The sequence below is a fragment of the Pristiophorus japonicus genome, chromosome 10 (genome assembly GCF_044704955.1).
Source record: "Pristiophorus japonicus isolate sPriJap1 chromosome 10, sPriJap1.hap1, whole genome shotgun sequence".
NCBI lineage: Eukaryota > Metazoa > Chordata > Chondrichthyes > Pristiophoridae > Pristiophorus > Pristiophorus japonicus.
The window spans coordinates 223276604-223301043 of record NC_091986.1 but is presented as its reverse complement, the minus strand read 5'-3'; the positions used below and the strand labels follow the sequence as shown (position 1 = coordinate 223301043).

Genomic DNA, 24440 nt, shown 5'->3' with positions numbered 1-24440 from the left:
CTTTAACTCCTCCCCAACAGCACTAGCAAACACTCCCCCTAGGACATTGGTTCCGGTCCTGCCCAGGTGCAGACCGTCCGGTTTGTACTGGTCCCACCTCCCCAGAACCGGTTCCAATGTCCCAGGAATTTGAATCCCTCCCTGCTGCACCACTGCTCAAGCCACGTATTCATCTGCGCTATCCTGCGATTCCTACTCTGACTAGCACGTGGCACTGGTAGCAATCCCGAGATTACTACTTTTGAGGTCCTACTTTTTAATTTAGCTCCTAGCTCCTTAAATTTGTTTCGTAGGACCTCATCCCTTTTTTTACCTATGTCGTTGGTACCAATGTGCACCACGACAACTGGCTGTTCTCCCTCCCTTTTTAGAATGTCCTGCACCCGCTCCGAGACATCCTTGACCCTTGCACCAGGGAGGCAACATACCATCCTGGAGTGTCGGTTGCGACCGCAGAAATGCCTATCTATTCCCCTCACAATTGAATCCCCTATCACTTTCGCGCTCCCACTCTTTTTCCTGCCCTCCTGTGCAACAGAGCCAGCCATGGTGCCATGAACTTGGCTGCTGCTGCCCTCCCCTGATGAGTCATCCCCCTCAACAGTACTCAAAGCGGTGTATCTGTTTTGCAGGGGGATAACCACAGGGGACCCCTGCACTACCTTCCTTGCACTACTCTTCCTGCTGGTCTTCCATTCCCTAGCTGGTTGTGGACCCTTCTCCTGCGGTAAGACCAACTCGCTACACGTGCTACTCACGTCATTCTCAGCATCGTGGATGCTCCAGAGTGAATCCACCCTCAGCTCCAATTCCGCAACGCGGTCCGTCAGGAGCTGGAGGCGGACACACTTCCCGCAGATGTAGTCGTCAGGGACACCGGAAGTATCCCTGAGTTCCCACATGGTACAGGAGGAGCATATCACGTGACCGAGCTCTCCTGCCATGACTTAACCCTTAGATACACTTAAATTGGTGACAACACTGTTACAGGTTACTTACTGATATAAAAAAGAAAAAGAAAAACTACTTACCAATCACCGGCCAATCACTTACCCCTTTGGCTGTGACGTCACCTTTTGATTCCTTTCGACTTCTGCTTTTTCTCCCGGCTGGAGCTGCACCAGCCTCTCGCCTTTTATAGGCCTCACCACACTGCTCCCGCCTCTCGCCGACTGCCGCTGCCTGTGGAACACCCGCTGGGCCTTTTATAGGCCTCACCATGCTGCTCTCGCTGACTGCCGCTGCCTGTGGAACACCCGCTGGGCCTTTTATAGGCCTCACCACACTGCTCCCACCTCTCGCTGACTGCCGCTGCCTGTGGAACACCCGCTGGGCCTTTTATAGGCCTCACCACGCTGCTCTCGCTGACTGCCGCTGCCTGTGGAACACCCGCTGGGCCTTTTATAGGCCTCACCACACTGCTCCCACCTCTCGCTGACTGCCGCTGCCTGTGGAACACCCGCTGGGCCTTTTATAGGCCTCACCACGCTGCTCCCGCCTCTCGCCGACTGCCACATACTCTATTTCCCCCCTCCTAATTAAACCCTTAGTCCTCCTCTGCTGAATTCTAGATTTCTTCCAGTCCTCAGGTTTGCTGCTTTTTCTGGCCAATTTATATGCCCCCTTCCTTGGATTTAACACTTTCCCTAATTTCCCTTATTAGCCACGGTTGAGCCACCTTGCCTTTTTTATTCTTACGCCACACAGGGATGTACAATAGTTGTAGTTCATCCATTTGATATTTAAATGTCTGCAATTGCCTATCCACCGTCAACCCTTTAAGTATCATTCTCCAGTCTATCCTAGCCAATTCACACTTCATACCGTCGAAGTTTCCTTTGTTTAGGTTCAGGACACTAGTCTCTGAATTAACTCTCTCGCTCTCCATCTTAATGAAGAATTCGACCATATTATGGTCACTCTTCCCCAAGGGGCCCCGTACGACCAGATTGCTAATTAACCCCCTCTCGTGACACAAGACTCAATCTAGGATGGCCTGGTCTCTAGTTGGTTCCTCGATATATTGGTCTAGAAAACCATCCCTTATACACTCCAGGAAATCCTCCTCCACCGTATTGCTACCAGTTTGGTTAGCCCAATCAATATGTAGATTAAAGTCACCCATGATAACTGCTGCACCTTTATTGCACGCATCCCTAATTTCTTGTTTGATTCTGTCCCCAACATCACTACTACTGTTTGGTGGTCTGTACACAACTCCCACGAACATTTTCTGCCCTTTGGTGTTTCAGCAGCTCTACCCATATAGATACCACATCATCCAAGCTAATGTCCTTCCTTACTATTGCGTTAATCTCCTCTTTAACCAGTAACGCCACCCCACCTCCTTTTCCTTCCTGTCTGTCCTTCCTGAATATTGAATACCCCCAGATGTTGAGTTCCCAGCCTTGGTTACCTTGGAGCCATGTCTCTGTAATCCCAATTACATCATGTCCGCTAATAGCTATCTGCAGTCAATTCATCCACCTTATTACAAATGCTCCTCGCATTGAGACTCAGAGCCTTCAGGCTTGTTTTTTTTTTAACAGTTTGTCCTTTTCGAATCATGTTGTAATGTGGCCCTTTTTGATTTTTGTTCTTGATTTCTCTGTCCTCCACTCTTGCTTTTCTGCTTCCTACCTTTTGCTTCTGCCCCCTTTTTACTTCCCTCTGTCTCCCTGCATAGATTCCCAATCCCCCTGCCATATTAGTTTAAACCTTTCCCAACAGCACTAGCAAACACTCCCCCAAGGACATCGGTTCCGGCCCTGCCCAGGTGCAGACCATCCGGTTTGTATTGGTCCCACCTCCCCCAGAACCGGTTCCAATGTCCCAGGAATTTGAATCCCTCCCCCTTGCACCATTCCTCAAGCCACGTATTCATCTAAGCTATCTTGCGATTCCTACTCTGACTAGCATGTGGCACTGGTAACAATCCTGAGATTACTACCTTTGAGGTCTACTTTTTAATTTAACTCCTAGCTCCCTAAATTCAGCTTGTAGGACCTCATCCCGTTTTTTTACCTATATCGTTGGTACCTATATGCACCACGACAACTGGCTGTTCACACTCCCCCTCCAGAATGCTCTGCAGCCTCTCCGAGACATCCTTGATCCTTGCACCAGGGAGGCACCCTGGCCTATCTATTCCCCTTACAATAGAATCCCCTATCACTATAGCTCTCCCACTCTTTTTCCTGCCCTCCTGTGCAGCAGAGCCACCCCTGGAGACATGGACTTGGCTGCTGCTGCCTTTCCCTGATGAGCTATCTCCCCAACAGTACCCAAGGTGGTGTATCTGTTTTGGAGGGAGATGACCGCAGGGGACCCCTGCACTACCTTCCTTCCACTGCTCTTTCTGATGGTCACCCATTCCCTATCTGACTGTGTAACCTTAACCTGCGGTGTGACCAACTTACTAAACATGCTATTCATGAGCATCGTGGATGCTCCAGAGTGAGTTCATGCGCAGCTCCAGTGCCGCAACTGGAAGCGTCCCTGACTTCCTACATAGCACAGGAGGAGCATGACACAGGTCTGGGCTCTCCTGCCAGGACTTAACCCTTAAATTAACTTAATTGGTAACAACGCCAAAGGTTTCTTACTGATGATAAAAGAAAAAGAATAAGATTAAATACTCACCAATCCACCAGCCAATCACTTATCCGCTTGGCTGTGACGTCACACTTCGATTTCCTTTTGCTGCTTTGTTTACCTTCTGCCCCTGCACCAGCTGGCTTCTCCCACCTTCTGGGCACCTTTTATGGACCTCGCTGCTCCCGACCTGCTCCGCTGTGACCTCTGTGAAGGTTCACCCACAGTGCTGTTATGGAAATAGTTCCAGGAGTACGTGTGCCTGTGTATGTGTGTGCGCGAGTGTGTGATAGTAGTGCGTGTCCCGGGACCCGTGTAAGTAATACACGCCACACGCTGCCCGCGAAGAGTGGGCTTTGTTGTTACTCCAGTTATTCCCAGCGCAGATTCTGCTCCTCCATGGGGAGACAGATGTTGCACATTTGAGCCCCTTATCACATCTGCGAACAGGTTCCAATGCATTTCACACAAATCAGTCACTTTTGAAGTATCGTCGCTGTTGTAATGTAGGATAGGGAGCAGCCTGAGGTTAAGTAAAGGAGACTACAAAGGTATGAGGGCAGAGTTGTCTAAAGTGGACTGGGAAAATAGATTAAAATATGGGGCGGTTGATGAGCAGTGGCAGACATTTAAGGAGATATTCCATAACTCTCAACAAAAATATATCGCAATGAAAAGGAAAGACTAAGAGAACTAACTAAGGAAATAAGGGAGGGTATCAAATTGAAAACAAGGGCATACAATGTGGCCAAGACTAGTGGGAGGCCAAAGGATTGGGAAACTTTTAAAAACCAGTAAAGAATGACTAAAAAAAAATAAAGAGGGGGAAGGTAGATTATGAAAGTAAACTAGCACGAAATATGAAAACAGATAGTAAGAGTTTCTACAGGTACATAAAAAGGAAAAGAATGGCTAAAGTAAATGTTGGTCCCCTGGAGGATGAGACTGGGGATGTAATAATGGAGAACAGGGAAATGCCACAGACTTTGAACAAATATTTTGTATCGGTTTTCACGGTAGAAGACACTAAAAACATCCCAATAGTGGATAATCAAGGGGCTACAGAGAGGGAGGAACTTAAGACAATCAGTATCACAAAAGATGTAGTACTCGGTAAAATAATGGGACTAAAGGCAGACAAGTCTCCTGGACCTGATGGCTTACATCCTAGGGTCTTAAAAGAAGTGGCTGCAGAGATTCTGGATGCATTGATTGTAATCTACCAAAAATCCCAGGATTCTGGGCTGGTCCCAGCGGATTGGAGAACTGCAAGTGTAACGCCCCTATTTTAAAAAAGGAGGCAGACAGAAAGCAGGAGACTATAGACCAGTTAGCCTAACATCTGTTGTTGGTAAAATGCTGAAGTCCATTATTAAGGAAGCAGTAGCAGGACATTTGGAAAAGCATAATTCAATCAAGCAGCGTCAGCATGGTTTTATGAAAGGGAAATCATGTTTGACAAATTTGCTGGAGTTCTTTACGGATGTAATGAGCAGGGTGGATAAGAAGGAACTAGTGGATGTGGTGTATTTGGATTTCCAGAAGGCATTCAATAAGGTGCCACATAAAAGGTTACTGCACAAGATAAAAGCTCACGGGGTTGGGGGTAATATATTAGCATGGATAGAGGATTGGTTAACTAACAGAAAACAGAGAGTCGGGATAAATGGGTCATTTTCCGATTGGCAAACAGCAGTTAGTGGGTGCCGCAGGGATCGGTGCTGGGACCCCAACTATTTACAATCTATATTAATGATTTGAATGAAGGGACTGAGTGTAATGTAGCCAAGTTTGTTGATGATAAATGAAACAAAAGGTTAGTATGCAGGTACAGCAAGTAATGAGGAAGGCAAATGGAATGTTGGCTTTTATTGCAAGGGGGATAGAGTATAAAAGCAGAGAAGTCCTGCTACAACTGTACAGGGTATTGGTGAGGCCACACCTGGAGTACTGCGTACAGTTTTGGTCTCTGTATTTAAGGAGGGATATACTTGCATTGGAGGCTGTTCAGAGAAGGTTCACTAGGTTGATTCCGAGATGAGGGGGTTGATTTAAGAAGGTAGGTTGGGCCTGTACACCTTGGAGTTCAGAAGAATGAGAGGTGATTTTTACGAAACATATAAGATAATGAGGGGGCTCGATAAGGTGGATGCAGAGAGGATATTTCCACTCATAGGGGAAACTAAAACTAGGGGACATAGTCTCAGAATAAGTGGCCGCACATTTAAAACTGAGATGAGGAGTAATTTCTTCTCTCAGAAGGTTGTAAATCTGTGGAATTCTCTGCCCCAGAGAGCTGGGTCATTGAATAGATTTAAGGCGGAGATAGACAGATTTTTGAGCGATAAGGGACAAAGGATTATGGGGAGCGGGCGGGGAAGTGGAGCTGAGTCCATGATCAGATCAGCCATGATCTTATTGAATGCTGGAGCAGGCTCGAGGATCCAAATGGCCGACTCCTGCTCCTATTTCGTATGTTCTTATTATGCTATTAAAAAAATAAGATCAATGACCAATAAATCTGTTGTTGATGCTGTCAGTTGAGTGAGGAATGTTGGCCAGGGAACAGTGCTGTGGGATCTGAACCTGCAGTCAAGGTCTTGATTTAACGGTTCACCTGAAGAGCAGCCCTCTGACAGTGAGGCGCTCCCTCAGTACTGCCCCTCCGACAGTGCGGCGCTCCCTCAGTACTGCCCCTCCGACAGTGCAGCGCTCCCTCAGTACTGCCCCTCCGACAGTGCGGCACTCCCTCAGTACTGCCCCTCCGACAGTGCGGCGCTCCCTCAGTACTGCCCCTCCAACAGTGCGGCGCTCCCTCAGTACTACCCCTCCGACAGTGCACTACTCCCTCAGCACTGCCTCTCTGACAGTGCAGCGCTCCCTCAGTACTGCACTGCAGTGTCTGTTCAGGTCCCGCATTGGATTGAACCCATGGGACAGTATAGAGAGAGCTTTACTCTATATCTAACCTGTCCTGTACCTGCGCTGGGAGTGTTTCATTGTACCGTGTAGAGGGATCGTTACGCTGTATCTAACCCCGTGCTGTACCTGCCCTGGGAGTGTTTGATGGAACAGAGTAGAAGGAGCTTTACTCTGTATCTAACCCGTGCTATACCTGCCCTGGGAGTGTTTGATGGGACAGTTTAGAAACATAGAAACATAAAAACAGGTGCAGGAGTAGGCCATTTGGCCCTTCGAGCCTGCACCACCATTCAATAAGATCATGGCTGATAATTCACCTCAGTACCCCTTTCCTGCTTTCTCTCCATACCCCTTGATCCCTTTAGCCATAAGGGCCATATCTAACTCCCTCTTGAATATATCCAATGAACTGGCATCAACAACTCTCTGCGACAGGGAATTCCACAGGTTAACAACTCTCTGAGTAAAGAAGTTTCTCCTCATCTCAGTCCTAAATGACCTACCCCTTATCCTTAGACTGTGTCCCCTGGTTCTGGACTTCCCCAACATCGGGAACAATCTACCCGCATCTAACCTGTCCAGTCCTGTCAGAATTTTGTATGTTTCTATGAGATCTCCTCTCTAAACACCAATGTATGAAGGCCTAGTTGATCCAGTCTCTCCTCATATGTCAGTCCCGCCATCCCGGGAATCAGTCTGGTGAACCTTCGCTGCACTCCCTCAATAGCAAGAACGTCCTTCCTCAGATTAGGAGACCAAAACTGTACACAATATTCCAGGTGAGGCCTCACCAAGGCCCTGTACAATTGAAGTAACACCTCCCTGCTCCTATATTCAAATCCCCTAGCTATGAAGGCCAATATACCATTTGCCTTCTTTACCGCCTGCTGTACCTGTATGCCAACTCTCAATGACTGATGAACCATGACACCCAGGTCTCGTTGCACCTCCCCTTTTCCCAATCTGCCACCATTCAGATAATATTCTGTCTTCGTGTTTTTGCCCCCAACGTGGATAACCTCACATTTATCCACATTATACAGCATCTGCCATGCATTTGCCCACTCACCTAACCTGTCTAAGTCACCCTGCAGCCTCTTAGCGTCCCCCTCACAGCTCACACCACCACCCAGTTTAGTGTCATCTGCAAACTTGGAGATATTACACTCAATTCCTTCATTCAAATCATTGATGTATATTGTAAAGAGCTGGGTCCCAGCACTGAGCCCTGCGGCACTCCACTAGTTACTGCCTGCCATTCTGAAAAGGACCCGTTTATGCCGACTCTCTGCTTCCTGTCTGCCAACCAGTTCTCTATCCACGTCAGTACATTACCTCCAATACTATATGCTTTGATTTTGCACACCAATCTCATGTGTGGGACCTTGTCAAAAGGCTTTTGAAAGTCCAAATACACCACATCCACTGGTTCTCCCTTGTCCACTCTACTAGTTACATCCTCAAAAAATTCCAGAAGATTTGTCAAGCATGATTTCCCCTTCCATGTTGACTTGGACCGATCCTGTCACTGCTTTCCAAATGCACTGCTATTTCATCCTTAATAATTGATTCCAACATTTTCCCCACGACTGATGTCAGGCTAACCGGTCTGTAATTACCCGCTTTCTCTCGCCCTCCCTTTTTAAAATGTGGTGTTACATTAGCTACCCTCCAGTCCATAGGAACTGATCCCGAGTCGATAGACTGTTGGAAAATGATCACCAATGCATTCACTATGTCTTGGGCCACTTCCTTAAGTACTCTGGGATGCTGACTATCAGGCCCCGGGGATTTATCGTCCTTCAATCCCATCAATTTCCCTAACACAATTTCCCACCTAATAAGGATATCCTTCAGTTTCTCCTTCTCACAAGACCCTCGGTTCTCTAGTACTTTCAGAAGGTTATTTGTGACTTCCTTCGTGAAGAAAGAACCGAAGTATTGGTTCAATTGATCTGCCATTTCTTTGTTCCCCATTATAAATTCACCTGAATCCGACTGCAAGGGACCTATGTTTATCTTCACTAACCTTTTTCTCTTCACATATCTATAGAAGCTTTTGCAGTCAGTTTTTATGTTCCCAGCAAGCTTCTTCTCGTACTCTACTTTCCCCCTCTTAATCAAATCCTTCGTCGTCCTCTGCTGAATTCTAAATTTCTCCCAGTCCTCAGGTTTGCTGTTTTTTCTGGCCAATTTATATGCCTCTTTCTTGGATTTAACACTATCCTTAATTTTCCTTGTTAGCCACGGTTGAGCCACCTTCCCCGTTTTATTTTTACTCCAGATAGGGATGTACAATTGTTGAAGTTCATCCATGTGATCTATAAATGTTTGCCATTGCCTATCCACCGTCAACCCTTTAAGTATCATTCGACAGTCTATTCTAGCCAATTCACGTCTCATACCATCGAAGTTACCTTTCCTTAAGTTCAGGACCCTAGTTTCTGAATTAACTGTGTCACTCTCCATCTTAATAAAGAATTCTACCGTGTTATGGTCACTCTTCCCCCAAGGGGCCTCGCACAACAAGATTGCTAATTAGTCCTTTCTCATTACACATCACCCAGTCCAGGATGGCCAGCTCCCCGGTTGGTTCCTCGACATATTGGTCTAGAAAACCATCTCTAATACACTCCAGGAAATCCTCCTCCACGTATTGCTACCAGTTTGGTTAGCCCAATCAATATATAGATTAAAGTCACCCATGATAACTGCTGTACCTTTATTGCACTCATCCCTTATTTCTTGTTTGTTGCTGTCCCCAACCTTACTACTACTGTTTGGTGGTCTGTACACAACTCCCACTAGCATTTTCTGCCCCTTGGTATTCCGCAGCTCCACCCATACAGATTCCACATCAACCAAGCTAATGTCCCTCCTTACTATTACATTAATTTCCTCTTTAACCAGCAATGCCACCCCGCCTCCTTTTCCTTTCTGTCCATCCTTCCTCAATGTTGAATACGCCTGGATGTTGAGTTCCCAGCCTTGGGCACCCTGGAGCCATGTCTCCGTAATCCCAATCACATCATATCCATTAACTGCTATCTGTGCAGTTAATTCGTCCACCTTTCCGAATACTCCTCGCATTGAGGCACAGAGCTTCAGGCTTGTCTTTCAAACACACTTTGCCCCTTTAGAATTTTGTTGTAATGTGGTCCTTTTTGCTTTTTGCCTTAGGTTTCTCTGCCCTCCACTTTTACTTCTTTCTACCTTTTGCTTCTGCCCCCATTCTATTTCCCTCTGTCTCCCTGCATTGCTTCCCATCCCCCTGCCATATTAGTTTAACTCCTCCCCAACAGCACTAGCAAAGACTCCCCCTCGGACATTGGTTCCGGTCCTGCCCAGGTGCAGACCGTCCGGTTTGTACTGGTCCCACCTCCCCCAGAACCGATTCCAATGCCCCAGGAATTTGAATCCCTCCCTGCTGCACCACTGCTCAAGCCACATATTCATCTGCGCTATCCTGTGATTCCTACTCTGACTAGCACGTGGCACTGGTAGCAATCCTGAGATTACTACTTTTGAGGTCCTACTTTTTAATTGAGCTCCTAGCTCCCTAAATTCGTCTTGTCGGACCTCATCCTTTTTTTTACCTATATCGTTGGTACCTGTATGCACCACAACAACTGGCTGTTCCCCCTCCCATTTCAGAATGCCCTGCACCTTCTCCGAAACATCCTTGACCCTTGCACCAGGGAAGCAACGTACCATCATGGAGTCTCAATTGCGACCGCAGAAACGTCTATCTATTCCCCTTACAATTGAATCCCCTATCCCTATAGCTCTCCCACTCTTTTTCCTGCCCTCCTGTGCAGCAGAGCCAGCCACGGTGCCATGAACTTGGCTGCTGCTGCCCTCCCTTGGTGAGTCATCCCCCTTAACAGTACCCAAAGCGGTGTATCTGTTTTACAGGGGGATGACCGCAAGGGACCCCTGCACTACCTTCCTTGCACTGCTCTTCCTGTTGGTCATCCATTCCGTATCTCCCTGAGTAACCTTTTCCTGCGGTAAGACCAACTCACTAAACGTGCTATAGTGCCAGAGGGAGTGGTTGATGGGACAGTGTAGAGGCAGCTTTACTGTGTATCTAACCCGTGCTGTACCTGCCCTGGGACTGTTTAATGGGACAGTGTAGAGGGAGCTTTATTCTGTATCTAACCCCGTGCTGTGCCTGCCCTGGGAGTGTTTGATGGGACAGTGTAGAGGGAGCTTTACTCTGTATCTAACCCCATGCTGTACCTGCCCTGAGTGGTGGAATGGTTTGTGCAGAGTTTGATCCGGTGTGAGGAATGTGATACGGTTTGTTGGGGACATTCCAGTGTCAGATGGTTTGAGGTGTTGTGTCTGATGTTTGATGTGTGCCCGGGGCATTTACTACAGGTCTGGCCAGTGATTATTGCTCCTTCCCACAGCTCCTGCGTACTCAGCCTGGGAGGGTGCACAGAAAGGTTGCAGGTGTCCATCAATGCTCTGTGCACAAACAATGCTCACAAACACCAGGGCTGCCTGCCGCTCACACTCGTGTTGGGATATGAGTGTGTAACTGAGTGTGACCCCAGTTGCCTAGTGAGGCCCACACTCATGAGGTGTCTTCCCCCCGCCCTCCCCGGTGCTCCGAGTGTGAGCTGGGGTGATTGTTCTCACTCACTATTGTGGCCCATATACTAGTGAGTCACGTTAATGCTCCCTGTACCTCTTCCTACCCCATAACCTCTCCATCACGCAGACCGCCTACTTCCCCCTCCTCAACATCGCCCGTATCCAGCCCCACTTCAGCTCATCTCTTGCTGATGCCCTTATCCGTGACTTTGTTACCTCCGGACTCAACTATTCCAGCACACCCATGGCCTCCCAACTTCCACCTTCATAAACTGGAGCTCACCCTAAACTCTGCTGCTCTTATCCAAACTCCTCAATCTGGTCACCATCCTCGTGCCTGCACCTTTGGCTCAGCGAGCATCCATTCCCGTGTCTGTGTGAAACACCTTGTGAGATGTTTGCATCTTGTTGTATAGGGAGAGCACTCACTTACACACTGATGCTTTTAACTTTGCCCGATGCAGGGCTGTCCTCCTCCCGCTCCTAGACATCCAGCCACCCTCACAGAACCTTCTGCTGCTGGTAGACTCCATCGATGAAGGCGAGATCTTCAAAGATGTCGACTGGAAGCCTTCTGGGAAGAGTGGGACCATCGGCGAGCTTCTTTCCAATCACCACGAACTCTTCCCCTCCTGGCTCCTCCTGGTGTGCTCGGCTCGAAAACAAAATAAAGTGGTCAGCAGAATGTTTACAGGTGAGGTGTACAGCAGGAGCAGAGTGTATGCAGGTGGGAATGGGGTACAGGTCCCACACACACTGACTCTCACTGGGGTACGGGTCCCACACACACTGACTCTCACTGGGGTACGGGTCCCACATACACTACCTCTCACTGGGGTACGGGTCCCACATACACTACCTCTCACTGGGGTACGGGTCCCACACACACTGACTCTCACTGGGGTACAGTCCCACATACACTAAATCTCACTGGGGTACGGGTCCCACACACACTGACTCTCACTGGGGTACAGTCCCACACACACTGACTCTCACTGGGGTACGGGTCCCACACACACTGACTCTCACTGGGGTACAGTCCCACATACACTAAATCTCACTGGGGTACGGGTCCCACACACACTGACTCTCACTGGGGTATGGGTCCCACACACACACTGACTCTCACTGGGGTACAGTCCCACATACACAAAATCTCACTGGGGTACGGGTCCCACACACACTGACTCACTGGGGTATGGGTCCCACACACACTGACTCTCACTGGGGTACGGGTCCCACACACACTGACTCACTGGGGTATGGGTCCCACACACACTGACTCTCACTGGGGTACAGTCCCACACACACTGACTCTCACTGGGGTGCGGGACCCACACACACTGACTCTCACTGGGATACGGGTCCCACGCACACTGACTCTCACTGGGGTACGGGTCCCACACACACTGACTCACTGGGGTACGGGTCCCACACACACTGACTCTCACTGGGGTACGGGTCCCACACACACTGACTCTCACTGGGGTAGGGGTCCCATACACACTGACTCTCACTGGGGTACAGTCCCACACACAGTGACTCTCACTGGGGTACGGGTCCCACACACACTGACTCTCACTGGGTTATGGGTCCCACACACACTGACTCTCACTGGGGTACAGGTCCCACACATACTGACTTATTGGGGTACGGGTCCCACACACACTGACTCTCAGTGGGGTACGGGTCCCACACACACTGACTCACTGGGTTACGGGTCCCACACACACTGACTCTCACTGGGGTATGGGTCCCACACACACTGATTCCCACTGGGGTATGGGTCCCACACACACTGACTCTCACTGGGGTATGGGTCCCACACACACTGACTCTCACTGGGGTACGTGTCCCACACACACTGACTCACTGGGGTATGGGTCCCACACACACTGACTCTCACTGGGGTACGGGTCCCACACACACTGACTCTCACTGGGGTACAGTCCCACACACACTGACTCTCACTGGGGTGCGGGACCCACACACACTGACTCTCACTGGGATACGGGTCCCACACACACTGACTCTCACTGGGGTACGGGTCCCACACACACTGACTCACTGGGGTACGGGTCCCACACACACTGACTCTCACTGGGGTACGGTTCCCACATACACAAAATCTCACTGGGGTACGGGTCCCACACACACTGACTCACTGGGGTATGGGTCCCACACACACTGACTCTCACTGGGGTACGGGTCCCACACACACTGACTCACTGGGGTATGGGTCCCACACACACTGACTCTCACTGGGGTACAGTCCCACACACACTGACTCTCACTGGGTTATGGGTCCCACACACACTGACTCTCACTGGGGTACGGGTCCCACACACACTGACTCTCACTGGGGTACAGTCCCACACACACTGACTCTCACTGGGGTGCGGGACCCACACACACTGACTCTCACTGGGATACGGATCCCACACACACTGACTCTCACTGGGGTACGGGTCCCACACACACTGACTCACTGGGGTACGGGTCCCACACACACTGACTCTCACTGGGGTATGGGTCCCACACACACTGACTCCCACTGGGGTATGGGTCCCACACACACTGACTCTTACTGGGGTACGGGTCCCACACACACTGACTCACTGGGGTATGGGTCCCACACACACTGACTCTCACTGGGGTGCGGGACCCACACACACTGACTCTCACTGGGATACGGTTCCCACACACACTGACTCTCAGTGGGGTACGGGTCCCACACACACTGACTCTCACTGGGGTACAGTCCCACACACAGTGACTCTCACTGGGGTACGGGTCCCACACACACTGACTCTCACTGGGTTATGGGTCCCACACACACTGACTCTCACTGGGGTATGGGTCCCACACACACTGACTCTCACTGGGGTATGGGTCCCACACACACTGACTCTCACTGGGGTACAGTCCCACACACACTGACTCTCACTGGGGTGCGGGACCCACACACACTGACTCTCACTGGGATACGGGTCCCACGCACACTGACTCTCACTGGGGTACGGGTCCCACACACACTGACTCTCACTGGGGTACGGGTCCCACACACACTGACTCTCACTGGGGTAGGGGTCCCATACACACTGACTCTCACTGGGATACAGGTCCCACACACACTGACCCACTGGGGTACGGGTCCCACACACACTGACTCACTGGGGTACGGGTCCCACACACACTGACTCTCACTGGGATACGGGTCCCACACACACTGACTCTCACTGGGGTACGGGTCCCACACACACTGACTCTCACTGGGGTAAGGGGTCCCATACACACTGACTCTCACTGGGATACAGGTCCCACACACACTGACCCACTGGGGTACGGGTCCCATACACACTGACTCACTGGGGTACGGGTCCCACACACACTGACTCACTGGGGTACGGGTCCCACACACACTGACTCTCAGTGGGGTACGGGTCCCACACACACTGACTTTCACTGGGGTACAGTCCCACACACACTGACTCTCACTGGGGTACGGGTCCCACACACACTGACTCTCACTGGGTTATGGGTCCCACACACACTGACTCTCACTGGGGTACAGGTCCCACACACACTGACTCACTGGGGTACGGGTCCCACACACACTGACTCTCACTGGGGTATGGGTCCCACACACACTGACTCTCACTGGGGTACAGTCCCACACACACTGACTCTCACTGGGGTAGGGGTCCCATACACACTGACTCTCACTGGGGTACGGGTCCCACACACACTGACTCACTGGGGTACGGGTCCCACACACACTGACTCTCACTGGGGTACGGGTCCCACACACACTGACTCTCACTGGGGTAGGGGTCCCATACACACTGACTCTCACTGGGATACAGGTCCCACACACACTGACCCACTGGGGTACGGGTCCCACACACACTGACTCACTGGGGTACGGGTCCCACACACACTGACTCTCACTGGGGTACGGTTCCCACACACACTGACTCTCAGTGGGGTACGGGTCCCACACACACTGACTCTCACTGGGGTACAGTCCCACACACAGTGACTCTCACTGGGGTACGGGTCCCACACACACTGACTCTCACTGGGGTACGGGTCCCACACACACTGACTCTCACTGGGGTACGGGTCCCACACACACTGACTCTCACTGGGGTATGGGTCCCATACACACTGACTCTCACTGGGATACAGGTCCCACACACACTGACCCACTGGGGTACGGGTCCCACACACACTGACTCACTGGGGTACGGGTCCCACACACACTGACTATCACTGTGGTACGGTTCCCACACACACTGACTCTCAGTGGGGTACGGGTCCCACACACACTGACTCTCACTGGGGTACAGTCCCACACACAGTGACTCTCACTGGGGTACGGGTCCCACACACACTGACTCTCACTGGGTTATGGGTCCCACACACACTGACTCTCACTGGGGTACAGGTCCCACACACACTGACTCACTGGGGTACGGGTCCCACACACACTGACTCTCAGTGGGGTACGGGTCCCACACACACTGACTCACTGGGTTACGGGTCCCACACACACTGACTCTCACTGGGGTATGGGTCCCACACACACTGACTCCCACTGGGGTATGGGTCCCACACACACTGACTCTCACTGGGGTATGGGTCCCACACACACTGACTCTCACTGGGGTACGGGTCCCACACACACTGACTCACTGGGGTATGGGTCCCACACACACTGACTCTCACTGGGGTACGGGTCCCAAACACACTGACTCTCACTGGGGTACAGTCCCACACACACTGACTCTCACTGGGGTGCGGGACCCACACACACTGACTCTCACTGGGATACGGGTCCCACACACACTGACTCTCACTGGGGTACGGGTCCCACACACACTGACTCACTGGGGTACGGGTCCCACACACACTGACTCTCACTGGGGTACGGGTCCCACACACACTGACTCTCACTGGGGTAAGGGGTCCCATACACACTGACTCTCACTGGGATACAGGTCCCACACACACTGACCCACTGGGGTACGGGTCCCATACACACTGACTCACTGGGGTACGGGTCCCACGCACACTGACTCTCACTGGGGTACGGTTCCCACACACACTGACTCTCAGTGGGGTACGGGTCCCACACACACTGACTCTCACTGGGGTACAGTCCCACACACAGTGACTCTCACTGGGGTACGGGTCCCACACACACTGACTCTCACTGGGTTATGGGTCCCACACACACTGACTCTCACTGGGGTACAGGTCCCACACACACTGACTCACTGGGGTACGGGTCCCACACACACTGACTCTCACTGGGGTATGGGTCCCACACACACTGACTCTCACTGGGGTACAGGTCCCACACACACTGACTCACTGGGGTACGGGTCCCACGCACACTGACTCTCACTGGGGTACGGGTCCCACACACACTGACTCTCACTGGGGTAAGGGGTCCCATACACACTGACTCTCACTGGGATACAGGTCCCACACACACTGACCTACTGGGGTATGGGTCCCATACACACTGACTCACTGGGGTACGGGTCTCACACACACTGACTCTCACTGGGGTACGGTTCCCACACACACTGACTCTCACTGGGTTATGGGTCCCACACACACTGACTCTCACTGGGGTACAGGACCCACACACACTGACTCACTGGGGTACGGGTCCCACACACACTGACTCTCAGTGGGGTACGGGTCCCACACACACTGACTCACTGGGTTACGGGTCCCACACACACTGACTCTCACTGGGGTATGGGTCCCACACACACTGACTCCCACTGGGGTATGGGTCCCACACACACTGACTCTCACTGGGGTATGGGTCCCACACACACTGACTCTCACTGGGGTACGGGTCCCACACACACTGACTCACTGGGGTATGGGTCCCACACACACTGACTCTCACTGGGGTACGGGTCCCACACACACTGACTCTCACTGGGGTACAGTCCCACACACACTGACTCTCACTGGGGTGCGGGACCCACACACACTGACTCTCACTGGGATACGGGTCCCACACACACTGACTCTCACTGGGGTACGGGTCCCACACACACTGACTCACTGGGGTACGTGTCCCACACACACTGACTCTCACTGGGGTACGTGTCCCACACACACTGACTCTCACTGGGGTAAGGGGTCCCATACACACTTACTCTCACTGGGATAAAGGTCCCACACACACTGACCCACTGGGGTACGGGTCCCATACACACTGTCTCATTGGGGTACGGGTCCCACGCACACTGACTCTCACTGGGGTACGGTTCCCACACACACTGACTCTCAGTGGGGTACGGGTCCCACACACACTGACTCTCACTGGGGTACAGTCCCACACACACTGACTCTCACTGGGGTACGGGTCCCACACACACTGACTCTCACTAGGGTACGGGTCCCACACACACTGACTCTCACTGGGGTATGGGTCCCACACACACTGACTCTCACTGGGGTACAGTCCCATACACACTGACTCTCACTGGGGTAGGGGTCCCATACACACTGACTCTCACTGGGGTACGGGTCCCACACACACTGACTCACTGGGGTACGGGTCCCACACACACTGACTCTCACTGGGGTACGGGTCCCACACACACTGACTCTCACTGGGGTAGGGGTCCCATACACACTGACTCTCACTGGGATACAGGTCCCACACACACTGACCCACTGGGGTACGGGTCCCACACACACTGACTCACTGGGGTACGGGTCCCACACACACTGACTCTCACTGGGATACGGTTCCCAAACACACTGACTCTCAGTGGGGTACGGGTCCCACACACACTAACTCTCACTGGGGTACAGTCCCACACACACTGACTCTCACTGGGGTACGGGTCCCACACACACTGACTCTCACTGGGGTACGGGTCCCACACACACTGACTCTCACTGGGGTACGGGTCCCACACACACTGACTCTCACTGGGGTAGGGGTCCCATACACACTTACTCTCACTGGGATAAAGGTCCCACACACACTGACCCACTGGGGTACGGGTCCCATACACACTGTCTCATTGGGGTACGGGTCCCACGCACACTGACTCTCACTGGGGTACGGTTCCCACACACACTGACTCTCAGTGGGGTACGGGTCCCACACACACTGACTCTCACTGGGGTACAGTCCCACACACACTGACTCTCACTGGGGTACGGGTCCCACACACACTGACTCTCACTAGGGTACGGGTCCCACACACACTGACTCTCACTGGGGTATGGGTCCCACACACACTGACTCTCACTGGGGTACAGTCCCATACACACTGACTCTCACTGGGGTAGGGGTCCCATACACACTGACTCTCACTGGGGTACGGGTCCCACACACACTGACTCACTGGGGTACGGGTCCCACACACACTGACTCTCACTGGGGTACGGGTCCCACACACACTGACTCTCACTGGGGTAGGGGTCCCATACACACTGACTCTCACTGGGATACAGGTCCCACACACACTGACCCACTGGGGTACGGGTCCCACACACACTGACTCACTGGGGTACGGGTCCCACACACACTGACTCTCACTGGGATACGGTTCCCAAACACACTGACTCTCAGTGGGGTACGGGTCCCACACACACTAACTCTCACTGGGGTACAGTCCCACACACACTGACTCTCACTGGGGTACGGGTCCCACACACACTGACTCTCACTGGGGTACGGGTCCCACACACACTGACTCTCACTGGGGTACGGGTCCCACACACACTGACTCTCACTGGGGTAGGGGTCCCATACACACTGACTCTCACTGGGATACAGGTCCCACACACACTGACCCACTGGGGTACGGGTCCCACACACACTGACTCACTGGGGTACGGGTCCCACACACACTGACTATCACTGTGGTACGGTTCCCACACACACTGACTCTCAGTGGGGTACGGGTCCCACACACACTGACTCTCACTGGGGTACAGTCCCACACACAGTGATTCTCACTGGGGTACGGGTCCCACACACACTGACTCTCACTGGGTTATGGGTCCCACACACACTGACTCTCACTGGGGTACAGGTCCCACACACACTGACTCACTGGGGTACGGGTCCCACACACACTGACTCTCAGTGGGGTACGGGTCCCACACACACTGACTCACTGGGTTACGGGTCCCACACACACTGACTCTCACTGGGGTATGGGTCCCACACACACTGACTCCCACTGGGGTATGGGTGCCACACACACTGACTCTCACTGGGGTATGGGTCCCACACACACTGACTCTCACTGGGGTACGGGTCCCACACACACTGACTCACTGGGGTATGGGTCCCACACACACTGACTCTCACTGGGGTATGGGTCCCATACACACTGACTCTCACTGGGATACAGGTCCCACACACACTGACCCACTGGGGTACGGGTCCCACACACACTGACTCACTGGGGTACGGGTCCCACACACACTGACTATCACTGTGGTACGGTTCCCACACACACTGACTCTCAGTGGGGTACGGGTCCCACACACACTGACTCTCACTGGGGTACAGTCCCACACACAGTGACTCTCACTGGGGTACGGGTCCCACACACACTGACTCTCACTGGGTTATGGGTCCCACACACACTGACTCTCACTGGGGTACAGGTCCCACACACACTGACTCACTGGGGTACGGGTCCCACACACACTGACTCTCAGTGGGGTACGGGTCCCACACACACTGACTCACTGGGTTACGGGTCCCACACACACTGACTCTCACTGGGGTATGGGTCCCACACACACTGACTCCCACTGGGGTATGGGTCCCACACACACTGACTCTCACTGGGGTGCGGGACCCACACACACTGACTCTCACTGGGATACGGGTCCCACACACACTGACTCTCACTGGGGTACGGGTCCCACACACACTGACTCACTGGGGTACGGGTCCCACACACACTGACTCTCACTGGGGTACGGGTCCCACACACACTGACTCTCACTGGGGTAAGGGGTCCCACACACACTGACTCTCAGTGGGGTACGGGTCCCACACACACTGACTTTCACTGGGGTACAGTCCCACACACTGACTCTCACTGGGGTACGGGTCCCACACACACTGACTCTCACTGGGTTATGGGTCCCACACACACTGACTCTCACTGGGGTACAGGTCCCACACACACTGACTCACTGGGGTACGGGTCCCACACACACTGACTCTCACTGGGGTATGGGTCCCACACACACTGACTCTCACTGGGGTACAGTCCCACACACACTGACTCTCACTGGGGTAGGGGTCCCATACACACTGACTCTCACTGGGGTACGGGTCCCACACACACTGACTCACTGGGGTACGGGTCCCACACACACTGACTCTCACTGGGGTACGGGTCCCACACACACTGACTCTCACTGGGGTAGGGGTCCCATACACACTGACTCTCACTGGGATACAGGTCCCACACACACTGACCCACTGGGGTACGGGTCCCACACACACTGACTCACTGGGGTACGGGTCCCACACACACTGACTCTCACTGGGGTACGGTTCCCACACACACTGACTCTCAGTGGGGTACGGGTCCCACACACACTGACTCTCACTGGGGTACAGTCCCACACACAGTGACTCTCACTGGGGTACGGGTCCCACACACACTGACTCTCACTGGGGTACGGGTCCCACACACACTGACTCTCACTGGGGTACGGGTCCCACACACACTGACTCTCACTGGGGTATGGGTCCCATACACACTGACTCTCACTGGGATACAGGTCCCACACACACTGACCCACTGGGGTACGGGTCCCACACACACTGACTCACTGGGGTACGGGTCCCACACACACTGACTATCACTGTGGTACGGTTCCCACACACACTGACTCTCAGTGGGGTACGGGTCCCACACACACTGACTCTCACTGGGGTACAGTCCCACACACAGTGACTCTCACTGGGGTACGGGTCCCACACACACTGACTCTCACTGGGTTATGGGTCCCACACACACTGACTCTCACTGGGGTACAGGTCCCACACACACTGACTCACTGGGGTACGGGTCCCACACACACTGACTCTCAGTGGGGTACGGGTCCCACACACACTGACTCACTGGGTTACGGGTCCCACACACACTGACTCTCACTGGGGTATGGGTCCCACACACACTGACTCCCACTGGGGTATGGGTCCCACACACACTGACTCTCACTGGGGTATGGGTCCCACACACACTGACTCTCACTGGGGTACGGGTCCCACACACACTGACTCACTGGGGTATGGGTCCCACACACACTGACTCTCACTGGGGTACGGGTCCCAAACACACTGACTCTCACTGGGGTACAGTCCCACACACACTGACTCTCACTGGGGTGCGGGACCCACACACACTGACTCTCACTGGGATACGGGTCCCACACACACTGACTCTCACTGGGGTACGGGTCCCACACACACTGACTCACTGGGGTACGGGTCCCACACACACTGACTCTCACTGGGGTACGGGTCCCACACACACTGACTCTCACTGGGGTAAGGGGTCCCATACACACTGACTCTCACTGGGATACAGGTCCCACACACACTGACCCACTGGGGTACGGGTCCCATACACACTGACTCACTGGGGTACGGGTCCCACGCACACTGACTCTCACTGGGGTACGGTTCCCACACACACTGACTCTCAGTGGGGTACGGGTCCCACACACACTGACTCTCACTGGGGTACAGTCCCACACACAGTGACTCTCACTGGGGTACGGGTCCCACACACACTGACTCTCACTGGGTTATGGGTCCCACACACACTGACTCTCACTGGGGTACAGGTCCCACACACACTGACTCACTGGGGTACGGGTCCCACACACACTGACTCTCACTGGGGTATGGGTCCCACACACACTGACTCTCACTGGGGTACAGGTCCCACACACACTGACTCACTGGGGTACGGGTCCCACGCACACTGACTCTCACTGGGGTACGGGTCCCACACACACTGACTCTCACTGGGGTAAGGGGTCCCATACACACTGACTCTCACTGGGATACAGGTCCCACACACACTGACCTACTGGGGTATGGGTCCCATACACACTGACTCACTGGGGTACGGGTCCCACACACACTGACTCTCACTGGGGTACGGTTCCCACACACACTGACTCTCACTGGGTTATGGGTCCCACACACACTGACTCTCACTGGGGTACAGGACCCACACACACTGACTCACTGGGGTACGGGTCCCACACACACTGACTCTCAGTGGGGTACGGGTCCCACACACACTGACTCACTGGGTTACGGGTCCCACACACACTGACTCTCACTGGGGTACGGGTCCCACACACACTGACTCACTGGGGTATGGGTCCCACACACACTGACTCTCACTGGGGTACGGGTCCCACACACACTGACTCTCACTGGGGTACAGTCCCACACACACTGACTCTCACTGGGGTGCGGGACCCACACACACTGACTCTCACTGGGATACGGGTCCCACACACACTGACTCTCACTGGGGTACGGGTCCCACACACACTGACTCACTGGGGTACGTGTCCCACACACACTGACTCTCACTGGGGTACGTGTCCCACACACACTGACTCTCACTGGGGTAAGGGGTCCCATACACACTTACTCTCACTGGGATAAAGGTCCCACACACACTGACCCACTGGGGTACGGGTCCCATACACACTGTCTCATTGGGGTACGGGTCCCACGCACACTGACTCTCACTGGGGTACGGTTCCCACACACACTGACTCTCAGTGGGGTACGGGTCCCACACACACTGACTCTCACTGGGGTACAGTCCCACACACACTGACTCTCACTGGGGTACGGGTCCCACACACACTGACTCTCACTAGGGTACGGGTCCCACACACACTGACTCTCACTGGGGTATGGGTCCCACACACACTGACTCTCACTGGGGTACAGTCCCATACACACTGACTCTCACTGGGGTAGGGGTCCCATACACACTGACTCTCACTGGGGTACGGGTCCCACACACACTGACTCACTGGGGTACGGGTCCCACACACACTGACTCTCACTGGGGTACGGGTCCCACACACACTGACTCTCACTGGGGTAGGGGTCCCATACACACTGACTCTCACTGGGATACAGGTCCCACACACACTGACCCACTGGGGTACGGGTCCCACACACACTGACTCACTGGGGTACGGGTCCCACACACACTGACTCTCACTGGGATACGGTTCCCAAACACACTGACTCTCAGTGGGGTACGGGTCCCACACACACTAACTCTCACTGGGGTACAGTCCCACACACACTGACTCTCACTGGGGTACGGGTCCCACACACACTGACTCTCACTGGGGTACGGGTCCCACACACACTGACTCTCACTGGGGTACGGGTCCCACACACACTGACTCTCACTGGGGTAGGGGTCCCATACACACTGACTCTCACTGGGATACAGGTCCCACACACACTGACCCACTGGGGTACGGGTCCCACACACACTGACTCACTGGAGTACGGGTCCCACACACACTGACTATCACTGTGGTACGGTTCCCACACACACTGACTCTCAGTGGGGTACGGGTCCCACACACACTGACTCTCACTGGGGTACAGTCCCACACACAGTGATTCTCACTGGGGTACGGGTCCCACACACACTGACTCTCACTGGGTTATGGGTCCCACACACACTGACTCTCACTGGGGTACAGGTCCCACACACACTGACTCACTGGGGTACGGGTCCCACACACACTGACTCTCAGTGGGGTACGGGTCCCACACACACTGACTCACTGGGTTACGGGTCCCACACACACTGACTCTCACTGGGGTATGGGTCCCACACACACTGACTCCCACTGGGGTATGGGTGCCACACACACTGACTCTCACTGGGGTATGGGTCCCACACACACTGACTCTCACTGGGGTACGGGTCCCACACACACTGACTCACTGGGGTATGGGTCCCACACACACTGACTCTCACTGGGGTATGGGTCCCATACACACTGACTCTCACTGGGATACAGGTCCCACACACACTGACCCACTGGGGTACGGGTCCCACACACACTGACTCACTGGGGTACGGGTCCCACACACACTGACTATCACTGTGGTACGGTTCCCACACACACTGACTCTCAGTGGGGTACGGGTCCCACACACACTGACTCTCACTGGGGTACAGTCCCACACACAGTGACTCTCACTGGGGTACGGGTCCCACACACAC

General features: G+C 53.3%; 1 protein-coding gene across 1 annotated transcript in view; it reads left to right on the top strand.

Annotated features, from left to right (window-relative positions):
• The window catches only part of LOC139275326 (ankyrin repeat domain-containing protein 50-like), a 66306-nt gene that overhangs the window by 21055 nt on the left and 20811 nt on the right, over positions 1-24440 (top strand). Inside the window, exon 3 of the mRNA XM_070892634.1 lies at positions 11583-11812. Coding sequence (XP_070748735.1) covers positions 11583-11812 — 230 coding nt within the window. The remainder of the gene's footprint in view (positions 1-11582; positions 11813-24440) is intronic.